The following is a 22,807-nucleotide window of genomic DNA, read 5'->3' as shown; positions in this document are numbered from 1 at the left end:
TGGCAACAGCGCGCGTGTGCGTGTTCCGCTCGCAGAAAAGCAAAACGAGATTGAAGGGCAACTAAAAACAAGCTTCATTTTGCTTTAATTATCTGCTAAGAAGATTGACGCAAATTGCTTTTTGAAAGCACACAGCAGATTAAAGCAGCTCATTTGGCATGCGCAAAAACGGCGGGATTGAAGGCAAATTTATTTTTTTTTTTGGGTTGTTTTTCGATTTGCACACGCAAACCTGCTGAGCGACCTTTGACCTCAGCCAGCCAGTCGTCAGCAGCTCAAGGGTCAGCAACTTGAAAGCGCGCGCAAGACGACGCGCGTCCGTCCGTCCGTGCGTCCGTGCGTCCGTCCGTGTCACGAGTTCTGCTTTCAAAACGATTGGTCGACTTTTGCGATTGGATGACGTCACACGTCTCCAGAAAATCTTTTCCATGCTCACCAAATTTGTCCTACGAGGACAAACGGCCAAAAAAAAAAAGTCTGGCAACATGTTGACGCGCTCGCTGGCTGGCCAAAAACTTTTCTTGTTGCTCAAGTGGAACGTGAGGAAGGACAAAAAAGTTGAGCGGATGATGGCAACATATTTTTAGGCCAAGACTCTTGACGCCAGGAGGCGGCCATGTTGCTCCTCCCGAGAAGCGTTCATCAACAACGTTTGTCATTTGTCACGTTTTCCATTTGTTCAACACAAACAAGACGTTTGACAACTTGCCTTCAATGCATGTCGAATCCGTATCTTATTTTGAAAGGACTTGGTCAGAACCATCAAAAAGCCCCAAAACCATTCTGAACGATATGCTTCATATATTTGTATTGAAGAATTCAAACTATAATTCAACAAAAGATGCGTCTGCCAAATGTAATATCGAGTGGACGGAAGTGGAAAATATGTCCATGTAAACGTCGAGTGCGTACAGGTGGGAGGAGCAAGATGGCCGCCCTGTGACCTCGATGGCTTGCACGGGCGCGTATGGGCCATCCAGTCATATATACAGGTCAGTGATGCTGCTGCAGCTTTCAAGGACACGCGACCTTTGACCTGACTTTTCCAAGTTGGAATGAGCGTCCAGGCACTCGACCTCTGACCTCCCGCAATGGCTGGATTTGCTCCATTGGCAAAATTGTCAGCTTCTTGTTCCTTCCTTCCTGCTGCCAAGATGACCTTTGACCCCTCCTGGCTGGTTTTTGCCACCATAAATTGCACGTTTGCCATCTTTTAGCCGCGTGAAAGGAAAAAGGTCGGCATTCGTTTCCTTCCGCTTGCCGTCGCCTAAAATTTGCACTCACGTGACAATCGAATGAAATTGTCGCCGATTGGTTGGCGATCGGCGACAATTTCATTCGAGCTTGCGTGCAAATCTCATTTGCGTGGTTTTGTCAAGACGACGACGAGAACGAGAAATGATTTGACGTGCCGGATTTGAAGAAGCAGATTGCTGCGATCGTCTTTCATCCTGCTGACCTTTGACCTCAGAGCGGCCCACGCTCGACGGAGGTTTGGCCACGCCCAAGACGTCAACTTGCACGACTCTGTCAGCACTTTGATTGACGGCTTCATCATCATCGTCATCATCATGATGGCAGACGGACGCGTCGTTTGCGCTGCTCTGCTGCTTTGTTGTCAACGGCAACAATTGAACAATTGTCTGGACACGCGTCTATGAACACACACACAAGACCCCCACCCCCATTATTCCGCGCACGCACGCACGCACGCACGCTTCCCGAGGCTGCTGGTGTCCCACTAATTATCGCTGAATACACATTTATGCAAATGAGCGCCCTAGATTAACCTCATTCGGGAGCAAAAACAAGTTTGGGCTTTGAAGGATTAAACTTTTTCAATTGAACTCATTTGCATACGCAGCCTCGCTAATCTCCGCCGCAGACAAAAGACGCTAATGGCTGCTAATGGCTGCTAATGGCTAATGAGCCACCTGGACGCCACCTGACCTCGCCTTTTCTTTTCTTTTCTTTTCTTCTCTTTGGCGACGTCACGTAGCATCCTGCTAATTAGCATGATGCTAATTTTCCAACAGACACACACAATCCAGCACACTTCCTGTTGCAGGCGGGCAAACAGGAAGTAGATTTTGTTCAACTTGACTTTTGTCATGCCTGACCTGTTGCCATTCAGCCAGAGTTCAAAGGTCAAAGCCTGAACTTTCCTCGAGTTCTTTGGAGAGGAAAAAGTTTGATGATTGTTTGTTAGCATCAAGCTAAACAGAGGCTAAGCTAATTGCTAGCATGAAGTCCTTTTGGTGCCGCTCGCGACGGCAACGTTTCCAAATTTGCAAAGAGCCCAAACGGCTCGCGTGGACAAGGAAGACGACGCTTCCGTTTGGCAACGCAAAATGTCCGCCTTTGGTCCGGCAACAAAACGTGCAAAAGTTCCAGACCAAACAAAGCCAAACTGCATCTTTGCACCTTTTCTGGAGGGAAGAAAAAGTTTGCACACCCCTGCCGTCACTTCTGTCAGCCTTATTTTAGCCTTTTGGAAGATTTTCTTTGGACTATTTGTTGGTTTTTAATTCAGTTAGTTTTCATTCGTTTTCAGTTCCTTTTGATTACTTTTAATTATTTAGTAAATGCTTCAATTTGTTTAGTTTTAGTTTTAGTATGTTGTTGTTTTAAATATGTATTACTGGTGCGCAATATACAAAAAACAAACATGGGAGCGACGTCATCTCATGGTACTTTTCTTAGTTTCAGTATTAGTTTGAGTTTTGTTTTTTTTTGAAAGCATTTTTATTTTTGGAATTTTAGTTTTTGTTTTCTCCTTAGTTTTAGTTGAGTAAAATAAGCTTGCTTGGTTGCTATTTTGCAGTGTGACTTTTGAGGTGGATGAAGTTGTGCTGAGAAGGAGGAAAATCCCGTCTTGATGCGTTTGCGATCCAAGTTAGCACGGATGAAAGCATTAAGATGGCGGATGGACGGATAACGCCGCTTAAGCTGAATGAGTCTTGTGGCGGATTGCTTCAATTAAAAGCAAATATCAACAGTCATTTGGCGAAAGGAGGCCACGCGGAGGGCGGAGGGCGGAGGCCCCTCCCCCTCCTCCTCCTGCCCCGCCTGCATGCCCTCAATAATGGCGCATTAAGTGATTTGAGTGGCGGCTCGTGGCGCTAATCGCGCCGTCGGGGAGGCAAAAAAAAACAACAACAATAAAATTAACAACTTGACAGGAAATGAAGCAAGACGGACGGACGGACGGACGGACGGACGGCAGATCACATCCACCAACGTGTGTTGGAGAAGCGGCTCGCAACCTTTTTTCAGTCATGTGAAAAAAACAAAACAACAAAACGTTTTTTTTCAGCTAAGCGGCACAAAAGCATTTCAGATTGAAGACAAAAAATTTATTGATGTTGAAATTGATTTGGAATCGGTACACATCAGTGTTTGTCTGAACCTTTGATTTATTCGTAAGTATTTTTGAAGAAATGAAACCTTTCAAAATGAGCTTGCAATTGTAATCGTCCTGAATGTCTGACCAAAAAATGCCATTTTTTGGTCTGCCCATATCGCCCGTTCCCATCTTTGTTTTAGCCTGTGCTCATTGGCTAGCGTTAGCCGCCCACGCTAGCGCTAGCATAGCGGCGCGCGCTTACGCCAGCGAGCTGCCAAAAGGCTCAATCAAACAAAGCAAAAGTTGCTTTTCTTTTTTTTGCTTTTAAATGAAAAGGCAAGTTGGCTTTGATTTGATTCAAGTTGGACTTCAATCAGCTTTGCCGTCACTTCAATCACGAAAGCAGATTTCAGCAACAATCTCATCTGATTTGACAAATATGTTTGATGTCCACGCAAGCCAAAACATGATTAAAGTCACACGCGCGCGCACACGCAAGACAAGTTTGTTAATGCTTTCCGCGATGTCGCGTTTGCCGTCCGCACGTCGTTTGATGCTTTTCATGCCATCTGCACGCGTGTCGCCTCGTTTGGGCCTCAAGCGCAGCTGGCAACAAAATCCTTTTCTTTTCCACTTCCTGTCCTCAACTTGCACGTGTCCATTGCCAGAGCAGGATCGTTAGCTGATTGTTAGCGTTAGCGGATCGTTAGCGTTAGCCGCTTGTTAGCATGAGCCGGCGTGGCGACAAACGAGACCGCGTTGGCGCTTGAGCAGCAGAACGAGTTTTGTCACGCGCGCTGCCGCAAGGGCCACACATGCACACGGATGACGGGCTATTACGTACTTTTTTTTTAGAGGGCGGGGCCAATGTTCAAGCGGGAAAAAGAAACTTTCAAAAGTTTGTGACTTTGGAAAGTGGCAAATTTGCGAGGAAAAAAAACTCGTAGCGTCCATAATTATTATTTCCACATTTTGCCATTTTGTTTGTACAAGCATCTGCTCTCCGTCATTGATTGCCCGCTTCTGATTGGTTAATGCTGGTCAGCTGACGGGGGATGAGGAAGTCTTGTCGCTCTTGCTGCTGCGGATGACGACGAGTAAAGTCCAACTGAAGAATGTCGTCAACGGTTTGCTCCTTTTTTTTTGGATGTTCTTGTTTTGTTGGACTGAAATGTTGGATTTTGGATTGCACGTCCGCCACACGCTAACAGTTGCGATGCGAAAGAGATTTGAAGATGGCGGAAACCTGGCCGGCATGTGCGCGCGCGTTGTTGCTGCGCAAGGAGGAGATTACACACGTGCTGATTGGTCTGAACAAAAAATAACAATAAGAGTAATGACAATAACGAAATAATAAGAATAATGGAGCGTAATCTGCGCCTTAGCGCTAATCCAGCCGCGGTCTTCGTGTTGTGTTGCATGTTGTTTAATCCACTTAGTTTTGCAAAATCTCATTCTCATTTCATTCCGCCGCGTCCGCAATCCAATAACGCCGTCCGACGGACGGACGGACGGACGGACGCGCTGGGCTCCGTCTTGTGTGCGCGTGCGTCGTTGTTTGCGTGGCGTCAGATTGTCGACTTTTGTGGCGCCTTGGTTGTTGTTGGAAAGTGCAAAAAGGAGGCGTGGCCTCTTCCGACAAGAACGAGGGCGTGTGTGCGTGCGCGCGCGCGTGTCCAGATGTCTTGTAATCCTGAAAGGCTGAAGATGAAAGTGGAATCGTCTCCAATTACGATCCGCAGCCTCAATTATCCGCGCAAATCCTTCCAATGATTCCCTAATAATCCGCATGATGGGATCACATGACCTACTTAGGCAAGTCACATGACCGGCGAGCCGTTCAAGATGCTCCCGCCCGCCCAGCGGAGGTCACGTGACCTGACCTGTCGCACACACCTGCCGTGTCAGATGACTATTATCGTTATTATTTATTACAATCGTGCGTGCGCGTGCGATTGTTGTGTACCATCAGACTGATGAAAGATTAGAGAAGCATTAAGTGATAAAAAGCTATTACAGATTAATACACAAGCATTGATAATCACGCAGGTTTATTTAAAAAAAAAATGTATTTGTGTGGTCAATATTTCTAAATGTGACAATGACGTGATTTGAATGATAATTAGTGATTTGTCAGTCATATTTGGTTTTGTTTTTTTTGGGTCAAACAATACGTGAAAAGTGTGGGCGGAGTCAAGTTACGTCTTTGTTCCTTCTGCAACTCCAAACGGAAGCAAAACGCTTCCGGCCACATCTGCCAATGCTAATGCTAGCGGAATGCTAACCCAAGCCCCGCCCTCCACCGTCCCAACCGGACTGGCACAATTAACGGGCCCACCGCCCCAAGCCCAACGCCACGGAAGAGGCGGGACTTCCGTCATTTTGCACAGGAGCTTTGATTCCGCTCCGGTTTTTGCCAACGCGCAAGCGAGGGCCACAAAGTCGGAAGCGCAAAAGTTTGGACTCCAAACTGGCTCCTGGCGGCGTCCGTCTCACGGGTGTCTGTCGGTTGCCTGCGGCAGGGCCGGTCAATCTCGGTCAATCTCGGTCAATCTCGGTCAATCTCGGTCAATCTCGGTCAATCTCGGTCAATCTCGAGTCCTGCAGGTTTGGCATGTTTCCCTTCTCCAACACAGCTGAGATGTGATCAGCTCATCAGCAGCCTCCGCATCAGCCTGTTGTTTGGAATCAGCTCGTGTCGGAAGAGGGAACCCTCCCAAAAGTTGGCCTCCGCTTTCCACGGCTCGCGACAAGATGGCCGCCCTGTGACTTGAATGACTCGCGCTGGTCAGGTGGGCTATCCGGTCATATATACAGATCGGTGAGCGGCCGGCCGGTGTCACGTTTGGACGCGCGAATGCCACGGAAGCGGCGGGACTCTTTTTTGCACGTGGGTTTGTTTCCGCTTGGCTTTGCGACGTGTGCGCTTGCGTCCAAAAACTTTTGCGCTTCCCTCGGTTGCGCGTTGGCAAAAACCGGACCGGAATCAAAGTCGTGCAAAATCACACAAGTCGGAAGTCCCGCCCCTTTTTTTGTGTCCCGGTGGTCGGGTTCAAGACCCGCCAGTGGCCCTCAGGTCCCGGGTGCGCGGGTGCGTGCGCGGGTGCGTGCGTGCGCGGGTGCGTGCGCGCGCGCTGCTAAGCCTTGTCCGCTGGCCCAGAACTAATCCAATCCTTTTTAAAGTAGTTCATACAAGCAATTACGGCCATGCGGGATCATGTCCCGCTTAATCTTAAAGGGAGGGGGCGGGGCCAGCCAGCGATTATTTGCTCTTCATGTCGCCAATGTTTTCTCCATCAAAGTCTTTCAATGATTCGTGAATTAAGTTCTTATCTTGCCTCTAATGGCCCCAAAGTTTTTTGTGTTTTTTTCAATGATGGCGTCTCGTTTGTGCTTGTGATGCGCCGCATGCGATGCGCTGCGCGCGTTCTCGTACGTGCATGTTGAGATGTTTCACTTGTTGCCGGCATGTTGACTTATCCTGCCGGCGATTAGCGCCAGCGACGACTTATTCTTAATGCACGCGCGTTGCGACGCTTCCAGCGAGCTCACTTGAGCATGTGCGGCAGGTCAAAGGTTGCTGCTAAAAGCTACTAATGGATCGTGCCTGACCCCCCCCCCCACAAGCCCCGCCTCTCCACGCATCACTTTACGCCGTTAGAATTGCAGCTGGTCCCTGAAATGAAGCGATTTGAAAGTCGCAATTGAAGCGACTTTACACGAGCGCTTTCAAACATCCACTTGTGCTTTTTCACTCCAAAGCAGGCGCTTCAAAATAAGAAGAAACAATGAATCAACGCAGACAGAGGGGAGACAAGCAAGAGACTAAATAGCCGTCAAAGTTAAAGCGTTAATAGATGAATTAGTCACACAAAAAATGTCGCCTTAATCACGTATTAAGGCAGATTAATGGCAGCGCACTTGAGCCTTGAACGCAACGGCGGATGTTTTCATTGGTCAGCGCACGATTGCACGCCACTTCCTACCTGTTGTTCCAAATTGACTCCAGTTGGTGGAAAATTTCGCTTTCAAAAACACCCCGACGGACTTCAGATCAACTCAAGCCAACTCAACTTTATTTATAAAGCGCTTTAAGAACATAAACATCAGTTTTGCAGTAAACAAGAACAAAGCAAACATTTTGAAGTGCGAATACAGGTTGTTTTTTTGTGTGTTTTTTTTTACAACATTCTACATCAGTGAACAAATAAGAAGTAGTGAATAAAGAGATAAATAAATACATAAATAAGTAGACTTAACATCAAACTCATGGAAGTTCGGAAGGTTCGACTGCACGCAAGAGTGCGCGCAAGCGGCTAAAAAGGGGTGATATGGCGCCATCTGGTGGACGCCACTTGTGCTGCTGGAGCAGTTTTCAAGTCCCTGCGACCTTCCGGACGCTCCCAGCCGAGCATGGACGATTGGACGAGGACGAGCCCTCACGTATGACGTCATCACGTCCTGCGTCTCTCTTTTCTTGTCTTTTCTTGTCTTTTCTTGTCTTTTCTTTTCTTTTCTTTTCTTTTCTTTTCTTTTCTTTTCTTGTCTTTTCTTGTCTTTTCTTTTCTTTTCTTGTCTTTTCTTGTCTTTTCTTTTCTTTTCTTTTCTTTTCTTTTCTTTTCTTTTCTTTTGGTGCCTGCTGTAGTTATTTACTCACATAGTCACTTAACTACTTCTTGTGTTATGAATATATGAATGTATTTACTTCCCTACTTATGATATTTATGAATCGATTTATCTCGTGTGACCTGTTTGATGGGTTTGGTCAGCAAACTGAGCCGTGATTGGACATGTCCTGTTTCCTGACCACAGGTTATGTCAATTTCAGTTGACAGCAAGTGGAAACATGATTTTTCGAAGGTATTAATTGACGTTATTGCATTCATTCTCGACAAAATATCGTCTTTTATGAAAATGGCTCAATGAGTCGAGTATCCCTTTAAGGACCCTTGATTGGGTCCCTTAGCTTGAAAGGCCCTATCATTTATATAAAAAAAGAGGAGGGAAATAAAGATGCAAAATGATACTGATTTTGGATGCGATATTACATCCAAAGCCGACGTCGTTGATTACTGAGTGATCGATCAATCATTCGATGACCAAGTGAACGCCTTCAGTTGGAATCTTGCAGTGCACATGTTTGGCCACTGAGGGGCAGCAACGCGTAGCCGTCATGAGAATACGCTCGGCAAGTAAGCCGTAGAAGAAAAGAAGAAAACGAAGAAGAAGCGGGTCGAAATTGAAAGAAGAAGAAAACAATTGTAAGGACGTTCTCGAGAAGAAACCAAAGAAGCTGTTGGGACGGGACGGGACGTTAAGGTCCAAGTTAGCGGCGCGTCAGGTAAGAGTCACTCGGACCGACGCGGGGCCCAAATCTTGTTTGGCCGAACCGACGGTGGTCCGTGCTGCGGACGAAACCGACATGACGTCACGTAGGAGTGCAAATGCAGGTTTTCTTAAGTGGCGAAACGACCAGAACATCCTCGTTCACGTGCAACTCGTGTCAGGCCTTTTTCAACAAGGCAGCAAAAATGGAGGGGGAAAAAAAGACCTTTTATGCGTGTGTGCGTGTTCGCGGACGCTTGGCTAATCCAAACGAGCATTTGGTTCAAGTGAAGTTTAGCTAACATGTTGACGACCGACGTCAGAAACCAAAAGCCAGAAAAAGTCAAATGAAGCAAGTGCAGCTTGAACAAACAACGCCATTGACGTGTTGATGAGTTTAACGGAGCTATATTACTTCAGCTTGACTTCCTCGAGGCCCCAACTAGACTTTTTCTTTCTCTTTCTTTCTTTCCTTTTTCTTTCTTTCTTTATTTCTTTCTTTCTCTCTCACTCTCACTCACTCACTCACTCACTCACTCACCCACACCCACGCGGGCTTCTGGCGTCCTTTGACCAACAAGTTGTGGAAGTGAGAAGCGCTTGTGACAGCAACCAAATTCGCCTTTTTTTTCTTTTCTTTTTTCCTGCGAACGAGCAGAAGAAAAGCGGTAGTGTTTATTTTGCCGTGACCGGCAGCATTGAGTCCCGAAAGCGTTCTTTTGCCATCAACGACTCTGATTGGTCAATTACCGGACCCGTGTCTTTCTAGTGTCTTTTCACCAAGTTTTCAATTTGTTTTGCTGCCGAAAATCGGCTCTGATTGGAATTAGCATAACACTCAACTCAACTCAAGTTTATTTATATAGCGCTTTCAAACAGCCTGACTGTCACAACGCGCTTTACAGAAAGACAGACAAAACAAACATAAAACATTAACAGCAAATCAACATTCTTCCATTCCTACATACTGTTTTGATGTTTGAAGCAGTTTTTAGATGAAAAAGGACAGAACCACTCAAAGTCTTTTCAAAATAAATGCGGCTATCGCATGGTCTACTATTTTAAATGTGTCAAATTCAATATTTGTTCAGTTGTTCCAGAAAGCGGTAAAACGAAACAGCTGTATTTTTCAACTCCCTGCAAAGTGGCGTGTTGCCGGTCACGGCAAAATGTCCTCTTGTGGAATCTTAAGCAGTTGAATGAACGAGTCCGGAAAACAATTTGTCTTCTTGGGATTCTTTATGTTTCACAAGTCTAACAGAGCAGTGGACGAGATAGTGAGAGGGTGCGCAGTCAGAATCCTGGAAAGATTCGTGATCATTGCTGCTTCAGTTTCGGGAGGAGAAAACTTTGCGAGTGAGTCGGCGAGGCAGTTTGTTGCCAGCAGGCTCATCTATCAGCCAAGGTCACTTCCATATTGCTTCATGTACACGTCATGAAAAGCCCGTTGTTCAAGAACAGGAAGTGTCAACAGATGTTAATACGTGGCCATTTTGTCACCCGCCGCCATGTGCGCTCTCGTCCTCACTCAGCAAGCATGGCGGGCGAGCGGCGCAACGGCAACCTGCTGGTCCAGATCGGCCCGCGGCTGCAGGCGTACCCCGAGGAGCTGATCCGCCAGCGCCGCACCCGCGACGGCCAGACCGAATACCTGATTCGCTGGTGCCTCGCCGAGACGGCCGACGGCGAGGCCTCCGGGGCCGGCGGCCGGTCGGCGTCCGGCGGCCCCTCGTCCGGCGACGTGAAAACCAAGAACGTCCTGATGTGGATGTCCACGGAGGACGTCTACGCCAACTGCCCCGCCCTGCCGGGCAAGCGCAAAGCCGACGCCCAGCGGCCCCTGCGGCCGCAGGAGAAGCCGATCGGCGGCGGCGGCGAGGCGGAGGGCACCTTCGACGAGGTGGAGCTGCTGGACATGGAGGAGGACGTGAAGAACCTGGTGCGGCGCGCCAGGAAGCAGATGGCCAAGAAGAGCGAGCTGTCGCTCAGCATCACGCACACCATCCACGTGCTGAGCGCCTACGCCGCCATCGGCTCGCTGGCCGCCGTCTTCAAGGAGACGGGCGCCCTGGACCTGCTGATGGAGCTCCTCTGCAGCAAGGAGACGCAGACCCGACGCAGCGCCAGCAAGATGCTGCGGGCGCTGGCCTCCCACGACGCCGGTAAGCTCGCTCGCTCGCTCGCCTTTCCGGCTGCAAAATGCAACGTTTGCGGCATATGGCCAGCAAGGTTATTTGAGTGGAGGAAAATTCCAAAAACTATTTGGTTCACGGAATCAAATAGCAAGCAAAATACTTTTTTAGAAGTGACATTTGATGTTTACTAAACTAACTATAAAGATAGCAAAATTAATTGAATGGAATGGATGATTTGATTTGAACTTTGAAGTCGATTTATTTTGATATTAACTGGAATAAGGATGTTTGAAAGTGTGTCACACACAACACAAGTGACAACACCTTCACAGGACGTTGCTCCCATGGTGTTTTTTTTTTATTTTTTTTTTTTTTTTATTTTTTTAATAAATAGACATTTAAAAAACTAAACAAAACTAAAACCAAGCATGTATTAAGTACCTAAAACTAATAAAAACAAACGGAACCACCCTGAAAACGAATTCAAAACTAACTGAAACGCAAAATGACGCTGACGCGGGCGCCTCTTCCTCCTCCTCCTCCTCAGGAAGTCGGGCGCACGTGTTGCTGTCGCTCAGCCAGCAGGACGGCATCGAGCAGCACATGGATTTCGACAACCGCTACACGCTGCTGGAGCTGTTTGCCGAGACCACATCCTCCGAGGAGCACGGCATCTCCTTCCAAGGCGTCCACCTGCCGCAGGTCAGCGCTTCGCTCCCGTTCTTTGCTAGCCATTAGCGCAGCATTTGATAGGTTGGGCAAACGCGTTCCGTTTGCAGACCAAACGGCGAGCTTTCCCGCTGCGCTCTTGCAGCTGAGCGTAGGCGGCCGTTTGCCCGATGCCGATCGCGTTTGTGCTTGTGGCGCAGATTCCCGGGAAGCTGCTCTTTTCGCTGGTCAAGCGCTACTTGTGCGTTACGTCGCTGATGGACAAACTGAACACGGTGGGAGCGGAGGCCGCCTCGGACAGGCAGGAAAGCGCCGGCTCCCCCGGCCCCGCCTCTTCCTCGCCGGCGACGGCGCAGCTGCGCGTGCAGTGCGAGTTTGAGCTGGCCATGGCCATGGCCAACCTGATCTCGGAGCTGGTGCGCGTCATGGGCTGGGACCGCAAGCAGCCCTGCGGCGGCGGCGCTGGCGCCGGCCCGCCGCCCGCCGATCAGGAGGACGCGACGGCGCCCGCCCTCCGGTCCATCTTTCAGCCTCGCTTCAGCGCGCTGCCCGTCGCCCGCGCCGCCAGTCCCGCCGCCGCTTCTGCTGCCGCCGTTGTCCCCAAGACCAAGGTGGGAAACGGCTACAAAAGGCGCAGCGACTTTGCCAGCCGCTCGGCGTACGTGGAGTACGTGCAGGACCACCTGAAGGGCGGCATGGCGGTCCGCATGCTGGAGGACTACGAGGAAGTCAGCGCCGGAGACGAAGGAGAATTCCGATACTGCAACGATGGATCGCCGCCCGTTCAGGTAACGCGCGCTGCTCACACATCTTTTTCCCGGTCAGGATACATCCTCACACAAGTGGGAACGCTTTCAACGCCAGATAAAGCCCGTCAAATATTTTCTGCTCAAGCCAACTTGATTTCAAAACGGCGATATCTGAGTACAAAGTGTCGATGAAGTAAAAATCGCGCCCAATTCACACTCCCCAAAGGAAAAATGAATCAAACCAAACCAAAGACGGCCAAGCAACAGACGCGGTGCGTTTTCCGTACGGCATCCGCCTCCTCTGGTGGTCGTTCATTTTCAAAAACCGAGGAGCGGCACATGTGGGTTTTGAGCCGCTTTCATAAGCAAAAGCAAATCTGAGCGCACGAGCTTGAAAATGGCCCTTTTCAAATGACGTGTGTGTGCAGGTGTACTGGAACGCCCTGTGCAGGACTTACTGGGTCCACTGGCACATGCTGGAGATTGTTGCCAACGCCGGCGCCACCGGGCCCAACGACAAGAACGCCACGGACAAGGCCTCGTCCCTCACCAGGACCATCAGACTGGCGGCAGGTAGGACACGATTTGCGCTTCTTGTGCCACAACCGTCGGCTTGTTGGTGCTCATTTTGTTGCACGCGTCACAGCCAGCCAGAGCATGTTCTCCAAACCTCCGGGCGGCCTCTACTCTCTGCCCTACCTGTGCGAGCGTCGCGGGGCGGCCGAGGACCAAGGCCAGGCGGCGCTGACTCGCGCCGAGTGGTGGGAGGTCCTCTTCTTTGTCAAGAAGCTGGAAGCCGGAGCGCAGCGCGAGATCGTCCGCCTCTTGAGGCACAACCTTGAGCAGCAGGTGCGTACACACTTTGAAGGTTGTCCTGTCCGCATGATGTCCTCGTGCGCGATACGCAGGCCCAAAACTGCTGCTGCACTTTTGCAACTGGACCCCTTGGCTCCTCGTATCCACCATTATCCAAATGCGCCTCATGTTCTTTGTCTGTGAAATGTATTATTATTATTATTTTTTTAAACCATTATTGAAAGGGATACTTTTCAACAGTAAAAAGTGAACATTTTGTCTAGAATGAATGTGGTCAGTCAAAACAACCCCGACAGTGGCAGCCAATTTCAAGCATTTTCATTCCTCTTTCAAGGCAAACACACTATTGTGTGCCTAGACTACATAAACATGGTGGATAACATATGGAAGTTTTGATTGCATTCTCTCACTAGAAAAACCCCCCCACTTTATTCCGTTCTTTAGTAATCACCATTTGAAAATAGGTAGTTTGAGTGACACCAAGAAAAAGATAAGGAGAAAACCATCTTTTAGTGAAAAGATACATTTTCTGCACAACAGTGACTTTGATGCAAATATATTTTATTTAGTGATGCTCTGTGAATTACTATATTTAATGAGACAAATGCTTTGATCATTCACGTCGTCCTTGAAAACTTTTTATTTCATTGGCATTTCATACACCGGCAGCCCATTGAAAAGAAAAGAGATACAATGCTGCCATCTGCTGGCCATAGCTAGTGGGAGTTTAAAAAAAAAAATATATCTGCTCACTCATGAAACCAGAGCTGCCCAAGATGTGCTACCCTTTGAGGGGAAAAAAAAAAAAAATTGTTGACGTCAGTTAACGTCAATGGCAGTATTCGTTGGGAATTACCTTGACGTCAATTAACGTTAACGGCAGGGAAAGCGTTCAAATATTTTTTCTAATTGCTGTCGCCTGATGATGACGTCATCTGTACTGAGGAAGTAGGTAACAACCAATCATGGCTCAGTTTACTGACCAAGTCACATTCCATGACATTACCTACTTCCTCAGTACAGGTGATGTCATCAGTCGACAGCAAGTAGAAAAATGACTTTTGAAAGGTGTTCATTGTACATGAATCACATTTGATTCTGGACAAAATCGGAACTTTTCACTGGTGAAAATTGTTCAATGAGTGGAGTATCCTTTGACGAGGAAACTGCCATTGAGGCCCACAGATGTCTTTTTCAAGGGTGTCCTGGCCAAGAGTCGCAACACAACATTACGTACGCTTCAAACGCTCAATGACAAAGAGCAGCAGGTTAACGACACTTCATTTCCACGTCCTTTCAAATGTCATCAAAGTGATGAGATGTGGAAGTTGAATTGTCTTTCGTAACGAATTCCAACGTGGGAATGCGGCGCCCACCTGTGAACGAAGCTTTGATTGATTGATTGATTTTTGTCTTGTGCCGCCCCAGGAGGCCAGGACGGACGAGTCGGCGCTGGTGGGCCTGACGGTGCCGGCGGATGTGGCCAAGAAGCTGGTCCACTACCTGAAGCAACACCTGCCGCCGTCCTGCCTGGACGAGCTGCTGTGCTCGCACGCCTTCGCCAGACACCACCTGAGGCCGGGAGGCGGAGCCGGAGGCGGGGACGCCGGCGAGTCGCCGCCGGGCGAGGACGACGCCTCCTGCGCCTCGTCTTCCTCCGGGATGGCCTCCTTCTCCAAGAGGGCCAAGAAGGAGCCGCCCGCCGACTGGTCCTGCGTCGGCTCCGACACGGACGCGGAGAGCGAGCTGCCCCCGGAAGATTGCGGCCAATATCCCGACGGCCTGGACGAGATGATGAAGGGTGAGCGGCGCCTCCTTACACGCAGGACACCCAATTTCAGGCATTAAGACCGGGAGAGCGGATTTGTCATTTGGTTTGGTTTTGACCACTTCTTGAAATGAATCGGAACATGCACGAGAGGGTGACGTGGGCCTCGTAACATGTCCAAGCGTTTATTAGGGTGCACCGATTCATTGGCCCCGATTTCCTGAATTTTGGAAGATCGGTCGGTGATCAGCCGATCTTTTCCATCAATCTCATCTTCCGCCTCAGAGGTGTGAAAAAGTCAGCCACTGCCCTCTTCTGCTGAGATGACCAATTGGCTTTTATTTTATAAAGCAAATCAAAAGAGAGGGTGAGAGAGTGCAATAGTGAATTGTATCAGTCACTTCCCCTTCTCTCTCCTTTTTGCTTGGCAAATGTCAAAGCGGTAAACCTGACGCTTGTGGTGAGTGTCACCGAGCTGCAAATGTTTGCTGTTCTGATCTTTTTCCCTTGTTTTGAAGCCATGTTTTTATCGGGGGAAAAGTGTTCCGCTTGCCTCAATTGTGGGTTTGTTTTCTGGCGCGCGCAGTTTTTCAGGGCCCTCGCGTCCTGGGCAAGAAGAGTGTGCTGGAGAAGGTGGCGGAGGTGGTCGACATTGTGAAGAGAGGAGGCTCGCGCTCGTGGGACCCGCTGCAGGCGCTGGCCGGCATCATCTTCCTCAACAGGCTGCTGGAGGACAAGGCCGCCACGCAGGACAAGAACTCGTCCAGGAACGACTCGACGCAGAGCGTGCAGTGAGAGTCAACGAAAGGCGTCTCAAATGTGTTGTCGGTATGGTTTGCGCTCGCTCACTCGCCTCGTTGACTTGTTGCCGCCGGCGCAGGGACAAAGCGGTGAAGCTGCTGGTGGAGCTGCTGGGCTCGCCGTACCGACACATGCCCGCCTGCGCGCTCCGGCTCACCTACTCGCTCATGCTGCGCTTCGAGTGGAGGGTGGCCTTCGCCATCGAGGGCGGCGTCAAGGCCGTCCTCGCGTGCATGCAGGAGATGGCCAACGCCGCGCATGTGCAGCAGCTGGCGCTGGCGGTGAGCGAGCGCGTGCACGTCACAAGTCTTGACAACTTGCAACATTGCTTATATTGTTACAATTATTATTGTATATAAACACATCACAAGTCGAAAATACAAGTTGAAGTTCAAAAAAAAAAAAAAGAGAAAAAGAAAGGGTCAATAGTGTCATTTACATGATCAAAAGGCGTAGGAAGAAGTCGGGCTGGGCGATACGGACCGAAACTCATATCCCCATATATTTTGGCAAAACTATTGAAACGGGATATTTCAATATTTCAGTGAATAGGGGCTAAATCAAATGAATAAATAATAAACTGGTTTCTTCACTTGGTTCGTGAAAAAATGCTGTTCAAATAAAATATAAATGCTGTGTAAGCATCAACTCTAATCAGCCGATCTTTTTCTGAGCTCCATTTACGAGAAAAGCACACACACATTCGCTGATAACTAGAAATGGTTTACTGAAATAGAATGACAGAATTTCTTCCCCTTTCTGAGAAATTCACATATGCAAATAAGGATCATAAGAAAAGCACAAAATATGACAAATCCTAACTGACGGTTTACGACTGGAGCTCCTGCAGCATGCAGCTACACATCCTTTATACTTCAATTTGTGGCACTGTTTAGATGGTGAAAAAAGTATTTGTAGTGCTTCCGGCCCTCGCTTGTCGATCGCTCTCCTCAGTGTCGAGAGTGTCGCTCGTGTAGCTTGTTGCTAACCATTCATGCTCACCGCTGCTCGCTGGCTCACTCTTGCTGTTGCTCACTCGCTTCTCACTCCCACCCCGCAGAGCAGACGACGACTTCTTCTTCTTCATTTTACAAATCAATTGTTCTGCCGTGCTTCGCGTGTTGGAGGAGAGACAATTGCTTGACACACAAGTGCGAAGTGTCTTCTTCAGTGAGCGGTGCAGAAGCGCAACTTGGAACTATATCGATATAGACCAAATGGCCTAATTCCATATCTCCTTTAAAAATATATCGCTATCATTTTTATATCTCCCAGCCCTAGGAAGAAGTACAAAAACGTATCTCGTCCTATTCCTGAATCTACTGGTGGGAATCTTTGACTGTCTCTTGACTGTTTTGAAGTTCAATACAGGTTTTTGTTTGTTTGTTTTTTACAATTAAATACATTTGACATCTGTAAATAAATAAGAAGTTCACCCTAAATTCACTCTAAAAGCTAAAAAATACAAATAAAATAAAATTAGTTACAACATGGCACAATCCAACTGCGTTAAAGTTCCAACTAATGTTAATCCGACCACTAACTAATTCTGGCTCATTTAATAGCTCGTAGCTCGTAGCAAAGTTGTTTTTCATCAAAAAGATGAGAAAATTATGTGAATTATTTTAGATCCGAAATATTCAACATAATCTGCTGATTAAAAACAAAAACAAAACAGGTATAAAATGATTGACAGTTTTGAACTAAAACGAGATGAATAAAAAAGTTTTTTGTACTAAAATAAAGACTAAGATGCTCGATTTATGGTCCACTAAATAAAAACAGGATGAGGTTGACTAACAATGATTAAAAACTAAGAAGCAGGACTGAAACTGGACTCAATTTGAAAATGGCCAATAAAATGAACACTTAGTGGGCCAGAAAAAGGCGTCCGCCTTTTGGCCAGTTGAACATGCGGCCGAGCCTGCGCCGCGATCGGCCGGCAGCCACGTCACTCACCGCGAGCGCTCGCTCTGTCTGCGCCCGTCAGACGCTGAAGGTGCTGACGGGGGCCAGCAAGTACGAGCCGTGCGGCAACGGCGGCGTTCCCGCCCTCTCCGAGTCGGGCGCTCAGATGATGCTGGAGATCTTCGCCAGCATCGGCTCGGCCACGCCCCAAGGCTCCAAAGGCCCGCTGGCCGCCGTGCCCGCCGCCCTCGACCTCATGCTGAGGACGCCGGGGTAAGCGAGGCCGCCTCCGTTTCATGTTGATGCCTTATTAACCAGGCGGCGCCGTGGGCAGCTGCGCGTCGGCGGTGCGCAACGGCCTGATGGTCATCGTGACGCTGGTCTCCAACCACAAGACGTTGGCCTCGCAGCTGGTGGCGTGCGGCGTCAAGGGCGTCCTGGACAAATGTCTGGCGCTGTCCCAGAACGAGACCATGCTGGCCATCGTCGCCCTCAACCACATCTTCCTGGCGCAGAAGCTCGACAGCAAAGGTGAGCCGAGCGCATCCTCGCAACGCTCTCATCTCGTCCGTCTTTATTTCCGCAACACCTTTCAGATGCTTCACGTAAAAAGTAAAACAATCAAAAGGACAGATTTTCGGATTCCCTCCCGCCCTCCACCAGGGGTCCCCCAATGAAATTGGCAAGAGGAGCACGAAGCCCATCATCCCAATTGACCGGCGTCCAGACATGAAAAAAACAGACAACCGCAATCGTTTCATTGTCTGCTTTTCATTCGCTTGTAAAGCTTGACAAAAACTTCCGTTTCTTAAACACGGTGTTCCCTCGCTGTAATTCAATTCACGTTTTGCAGCCTCGCTGTATTGTGGATTTCTTTAGTGCACTGTTGCATGCATTTTTTTTTTAACAGTAATTTAGCCATTTTAGAAAATGTATGAAGGTTTGAACATTGAGAATGTTTAAACTAGGGCAGCACGATATTGGAAAAACATGCAATATAGTTGCTGAATATAGCGATATCGATATTATTGCGATATCTAACGTACCTAAGGAAATGACATTTTTATTATCTAATGAAAGAATAACATTTTTCATATGACAAAATAAGCAACCTTGATGTAATCTTAGTTCATTAATAGTAATTATGTCTTGACAATGTTCAACTATTGACTGGTCAAATTCCGATAAAAGCATCAAATTCTATATGAAACTTGTCTTTGTGATATGCATATTGCAAGGGCCAATATCACAATATCAATAATTATTTTTTTTGCTATATTGTGCAGCCTTACTTTAAACGAGCGAAATGTGAGAAAATGTAAATGCCTCAATGAGAAAAGTGTCTAAAGTGTGTTTTAGAGCCTTAAAACATTTGTGATAAATGCTAATCATAACGCTAACCACTTTTCATGTATTTTTTGGAAGCGAACGAAGCCCAGTGCAAAATGAGGGAAGACTGTATTTCTTTTTGACTGCCCCTCATACTCGAGAAAGGAATTGAATTGAATCCATTTGTTCCGGAGGTTGTTTTGCGCACAAAGTTGCCAGATCCGCCCCTTGGCTGTCTTTGCCCCTCCCTTAACCCCGAGCGCCGTCGGTGCGCGCACGTCCTCAGACCCTCCGGAGCAGCTGGACCTGAAGGACGCCCAGCTGCAGAAGTTGCTGCTGAGTCTGAAGGGGAGGACGGCCACGGCCAAAGAAGTCATCCACACTCTGGAGCAGCTGCTGTGCCAGTCGGCGTCTCAGCTGGAGGGCTTGCGCGGACAGGTAGCCCGGCGCCGGCGCCGGCTCCACCCGCAGCCACTTGCCACACTTGCCACACTTGCCACACTTGCCACACTTGCCCGTCGTGTCGTCCGCAGGTCTCGCAAAGTCAGGACATGCTTCAGGACCTCCTGCACCTGATGGAGCCCCTGCGCGCCGACCGGACCGTCCAGCTGGCCATCCTCAGGTAGCCCGCCCGCCTTTGCCGCCGCCCTCCGTCCCCCTCCCCAGCGTGCTCACGATCCCGCCCGCCAGGATCCTCAACAAGTTGCTGGACAGCTACCAGGAGGACGCGCTGCCCTGGCACCACAGCATCAAGCCCTGCCTGGCCTCCATGAGCGCCTTCATCGGCGACAAAGAGGTGAGGCCCGTGCGTGCGTCCATGAGGACTAATATGAAGGTCGTGATCTGATTATTATCACCATGTTGTGGGGAGGTTGGCAGGACAAAAAAGGCTCACAATATTGTAAAAAATGAGCTCATACTTCAAAAAAACACATTACAGCAATGCATAAAAACCGCCGATAATCTCAAGTGACACTTCATATTGAGGCACTTAGGTTCGGATTTGAAACATCGAAGGGCCAAAACATGCCTGGTCAAAATGAAACGTTACATTCAAGTGAAAATATTGCGATATTGTTGCATCCCTAACGAGGGCGCGCGGCTGGCAGGAGCTGACTGAGCGAGCGAGCGAGCGTCTGCCGGCAGGTTGTCCAGCAGCTGGTGTCCTTCCTGTATCGCGTGACGTGCGTCAACAAGGACTACGCCGTGGTGATGTGCCGCCTGGGCACCAAAGAGGTTCTGATCAAGGCTCAGGACAAACATGGCGCCGGGCTGGCCGCCGCGGGCGAGCTCCGAGACGTGGTGGCCGATTGCGACAAGTACGCCAGCCTCTACAACAGCATGACCACCAGCGTGCTCGCCGGGTGCATTCAGGTACGGCGCCGTTTCCAACCGTTCTGGTGACCATTATGAGGAGAAAGAAAGAAAGCAGAATTTCCCCAGGCAATAGTTCTCAAAAAGGACTTTAGAGTTTTTGCTTTGTTGCAGTGGCCGTTCCGGCACGTTGCTAATTGATGTGCGTTAGGAGTCAGACTTCTTTTTGTGGCGTTTCTCTCCCTCATAATGGACACGTGGTCAAAATAGTGTCGATGTTGTGCTGAGCTCAAGCGCAGCGCAACCTGCAGGGACGCGTTGGTCGTGACCGTCACTGAGCAAGCCCAATTGCGAGACAGTCGGCGGTGACGCTGTTGTGTGACGTGTGCTGTGCCATCAGATGGTGCTGGGCCAGATCGAGGAGCATCGGCGCAGCCACGAGCCCGTCAACATTCCCTTCTTTGACGTCTTCCTCAGGAATCTCTGCCAAGGTCAGCCGGGACTGTTTCTCATCTCATTTCATCAAGAACGCTCGCTCCATTTCCTTTGCAAATCATCCGCACTCCTGACGCTTATCGTTTCGAGGAGACATCAACTATATTTGACAAACGAGTCTCGACACGGCCACGGGCCAGCTGGGAGGTCGTCGGTGGGTTCGATCGCCAGCCGGCCGGGTCAGAGCAAACGCGATCAAAATGGGATCCGTTTGCCCTCCCTGCTTGCAATTGGGGGCTTCGATCGGCAAATGAATCGGAGCGCGACCGCTGCCGCTGCCTCGGGATGGCTCGAATAAATGCAGAGAACAAATTTCACCACCCTGCAATCAATCAGTGGTACTTGAACAGCATCCCTCCAGCTTAACTGCAGGAGGGCGAGAACAAATTCCCAAAAGCCCAAATAAAAAAAAGAGAGCTTGAGAAGGAGCCGGAAATATGCACGTCCCCCTTCAGGATGCAATGGATGGATGCCGAGTGGGCCACAGTTTGCACAATATGTGGTGCAAAAAAAAAAGAAAAAAAAAGTTTAACTCCAATAGTGCGAGAGTCTATTTAATAAGTGGAAGCAGTGCAAGAAAACACCAACAGGCAAGCGAGTCCTGTCCGGTTGGTCCATGCAGAAATCACCATGGCAACGGCAAGGCGACATAAAAGGAAATTGATTTCAAAGGTGCTACTTCCATTTTTTTTAAGAGACGCGGTTTTTCACCTTGTTTCCAAAAAACAAACATTTATTTTTTTTTTTTTTTAAACAAATAGTCCTATGTCACTGGCTGTGTGTGAGGGAGCCTTATATTGTTGTTGCAATACACCAGAGGGAGCTGTGAGCTGGCGTTTTGCATTCACACATAAGCAGACAACGAAATCCATTTGTTCTTCTGGACCAAATCGTCAACACGTCGGACTCGGATCATTTGCAGGCCATTAGCGTGAGTGAGTGAGTGAGTGTGATTAAGAGTCGGGCGCATTTTTCTGCACTTGCATCTGCACTTTCAACGTGAATGGTGACACTTGCACCATTTTGATTTGTTACAAATCGTTATGCAAGAAGCGTATTGCCAAACTGGATGATTGCCTACACTTTGATTGAACTACAATGTATTATTTTAAGTATGAAATATGCAAATGAGCGCCTTTTGTGACGCGCCGTCCGTCTATCTGAGGCGCTTTTTGTGTAAATGCGTGTGCGTGTTGTCGTCAGGCTCCAGCATGGAGCTGAAGGAGGACAAATGTTGGGAGAAGGTGGAGGTGTCGTCCAATCACCATCGAGCCACCAAACTGAGCGACAAGAATGTGAAAACGTACTGGGAGTCCAACGGGCCCACCGGATCGCACTTCATCAACATCTTCATGCACAGAGGCGTCGTCGTCAGGTCACATGACGTCCTCTCCTCGCCTCGCCTTTGCCCAAGCCGTCTTGTACACATTTGTCAACGTGTTTGCTTTGTGTTGGCGCGCGTGCAGGGAGCTGGCCATCCTGGTGGCCAGCGAGGACTCCAGCTACATGCCGGCCCGGGTCCTGGTTCTGGCCGGAGACGATCCGGGAAATATTAGCAGCGAGCTCAACACGGTGACCGACGTCGTTCTGGCACGCAGCAGTGGCCGTCCGTTCACGTCGTTGATGCCGCTCTCTGCGTTTGTGCGCAGGTCAACGTGCCGACGTCAGCCAGTCGGGTGGTTCTGCTGGAAAACGTGAGCAGGTTCTGGCCCATCATTCAGATCCGCATCAAGAGATGCCAGCAGGTGCGTCGGCCTTTGATTTCAGCAGAAAGGGACCAACGGACGCCTTTGAACACACGATTGTAAACGCATTTGCCGAGTTCGGAACGAGTCACTCGTTGCCGCTCCCGAGTCCTCAAACACGACGCAATCTGCTGAATTCCAACCTTTTCAAGTTTGATGGGAATGATCAAAACCTTTTGTCCCGTTAAACCTGATTCAGAGCGTCAACTAAACAAAAAATATGATGCATCTTTTCACAAAAAGCTTGTTTTCTTTTCTATTTTCGCTCAATGTCGCTCAAATGACCTCTTTTTCAAATGGTGATTACTAAAGAACGGAGTAAGGTAGAAACATACCATTTTTTTTTTTGGAATGAAAGAGTGGACTGCCATCTTTCATTTGGTATCCAAATTAGCACACAATATAGA

General features: G+C 48.8%; 1 protein-coding gene across 3 annotated transcripts in view; it reads left to right on the top strand.

The window, feature by feature from the left end:
• cul9 (cullin 9) overlaps window positions 1-22,807 on the top strand; it is a 60,702-nt gene that overhangs the window by 24,901 nt on the left and 12,994 nt on the right. For 2 of the 3 annotated variants that reach the window (XM_077495851.1, XM_077495853.1), the window contains exons 1-19: window positions 8,534-8,687; window positions 10,204-10,833; window positions 11,354-11,508; window positions 11,676-12,263; window positions 12,653-12,797; window positions 12,871-13,073; window positions 14,469-14,841; window positions 15,395-15,599; window positions 15,689-15,890; window positions 17,600-17,790; window positions 17,852-18,048; window positions 19,133-19,284; window positions 19,380-19,468; window positions 19,537-19,642; window positions 19,993-20,220; window positions 20,561-20,651; window positions 21,859-22,030; window positions 22,122-22,227; window positions 22,305-22,400. In XM_077495851.1, the coding sequence (XP_077351977.1) occupies window positions 10,209-10,833; window positions 11,354-11,508; window positions 11,676-12,263; window positions 12,653-12,797; window positions 12,871-13,073; window positions 14,469-14,841; window positions 15,395-15,599; window positions 15,689-15,890; window positions 17,600-17,790; window positions 17,852-18,048; window positions 19,133-19,284; window positions 19,380-19,468; window positions 19,537-19,642; window positions 19,993-20,220; window positions 20,561-20,651; window positions 21,859-22,030; window positions 22,122-22,227; window positions 22,305-22,400 (3,924 nt within the window). In that variant the 5' untranslated portion in view covers window positions 8,534-8,687; window positions 10,204-10,208. Of the gene's footprint in view, window positions 1-8,533; window positions 8,688-10,203; window positions 10,834-11,353; window positions 11,509-11,675; window positions 12,264-12,652; window positions 12,798-12,870; window positions 13,074-14,468; window positions 14,842-15,394; window positions 15,600-15,688; window positions 15,891-17,599; window positions 17,791-17,851; window positions 18,049-19,132; window positions 19,285-19,379; window positions 19,469-19,536; window positions 19,643-19,992; window positions 20,221-20,560; window positions 20,652-21,858; window positions 22,031-22,121; window positions 22,228-22,304; window positions 22,401-22,807 lie in introns of those variants that run through there. The other variant, XM_077495852.1, reaches the window with a different exon arrangement.

The sequence above is a fragment of the Festucalex cinctus genome, chromosome 14 (assembly GCF_051991245.1).
Source record: "Festucalex cinctus isolate MCC-2025b chromosome 14, RoL_Fcin_1.0, whole genome shotgun sequence".
In the NCBI taxonomy this organism is placed as follows: Eukaryota; Metazoa; Chordata; class Actinopteri; order Syngnathiformes; family Syngnathidae; genus Festucalex; species Festucalex cinctus.
The sequence above is the reverse complement of the archived record's forward strand: the minus strand, read 5'-3'. Positions and strand labels throughout refer to the sequence as shown.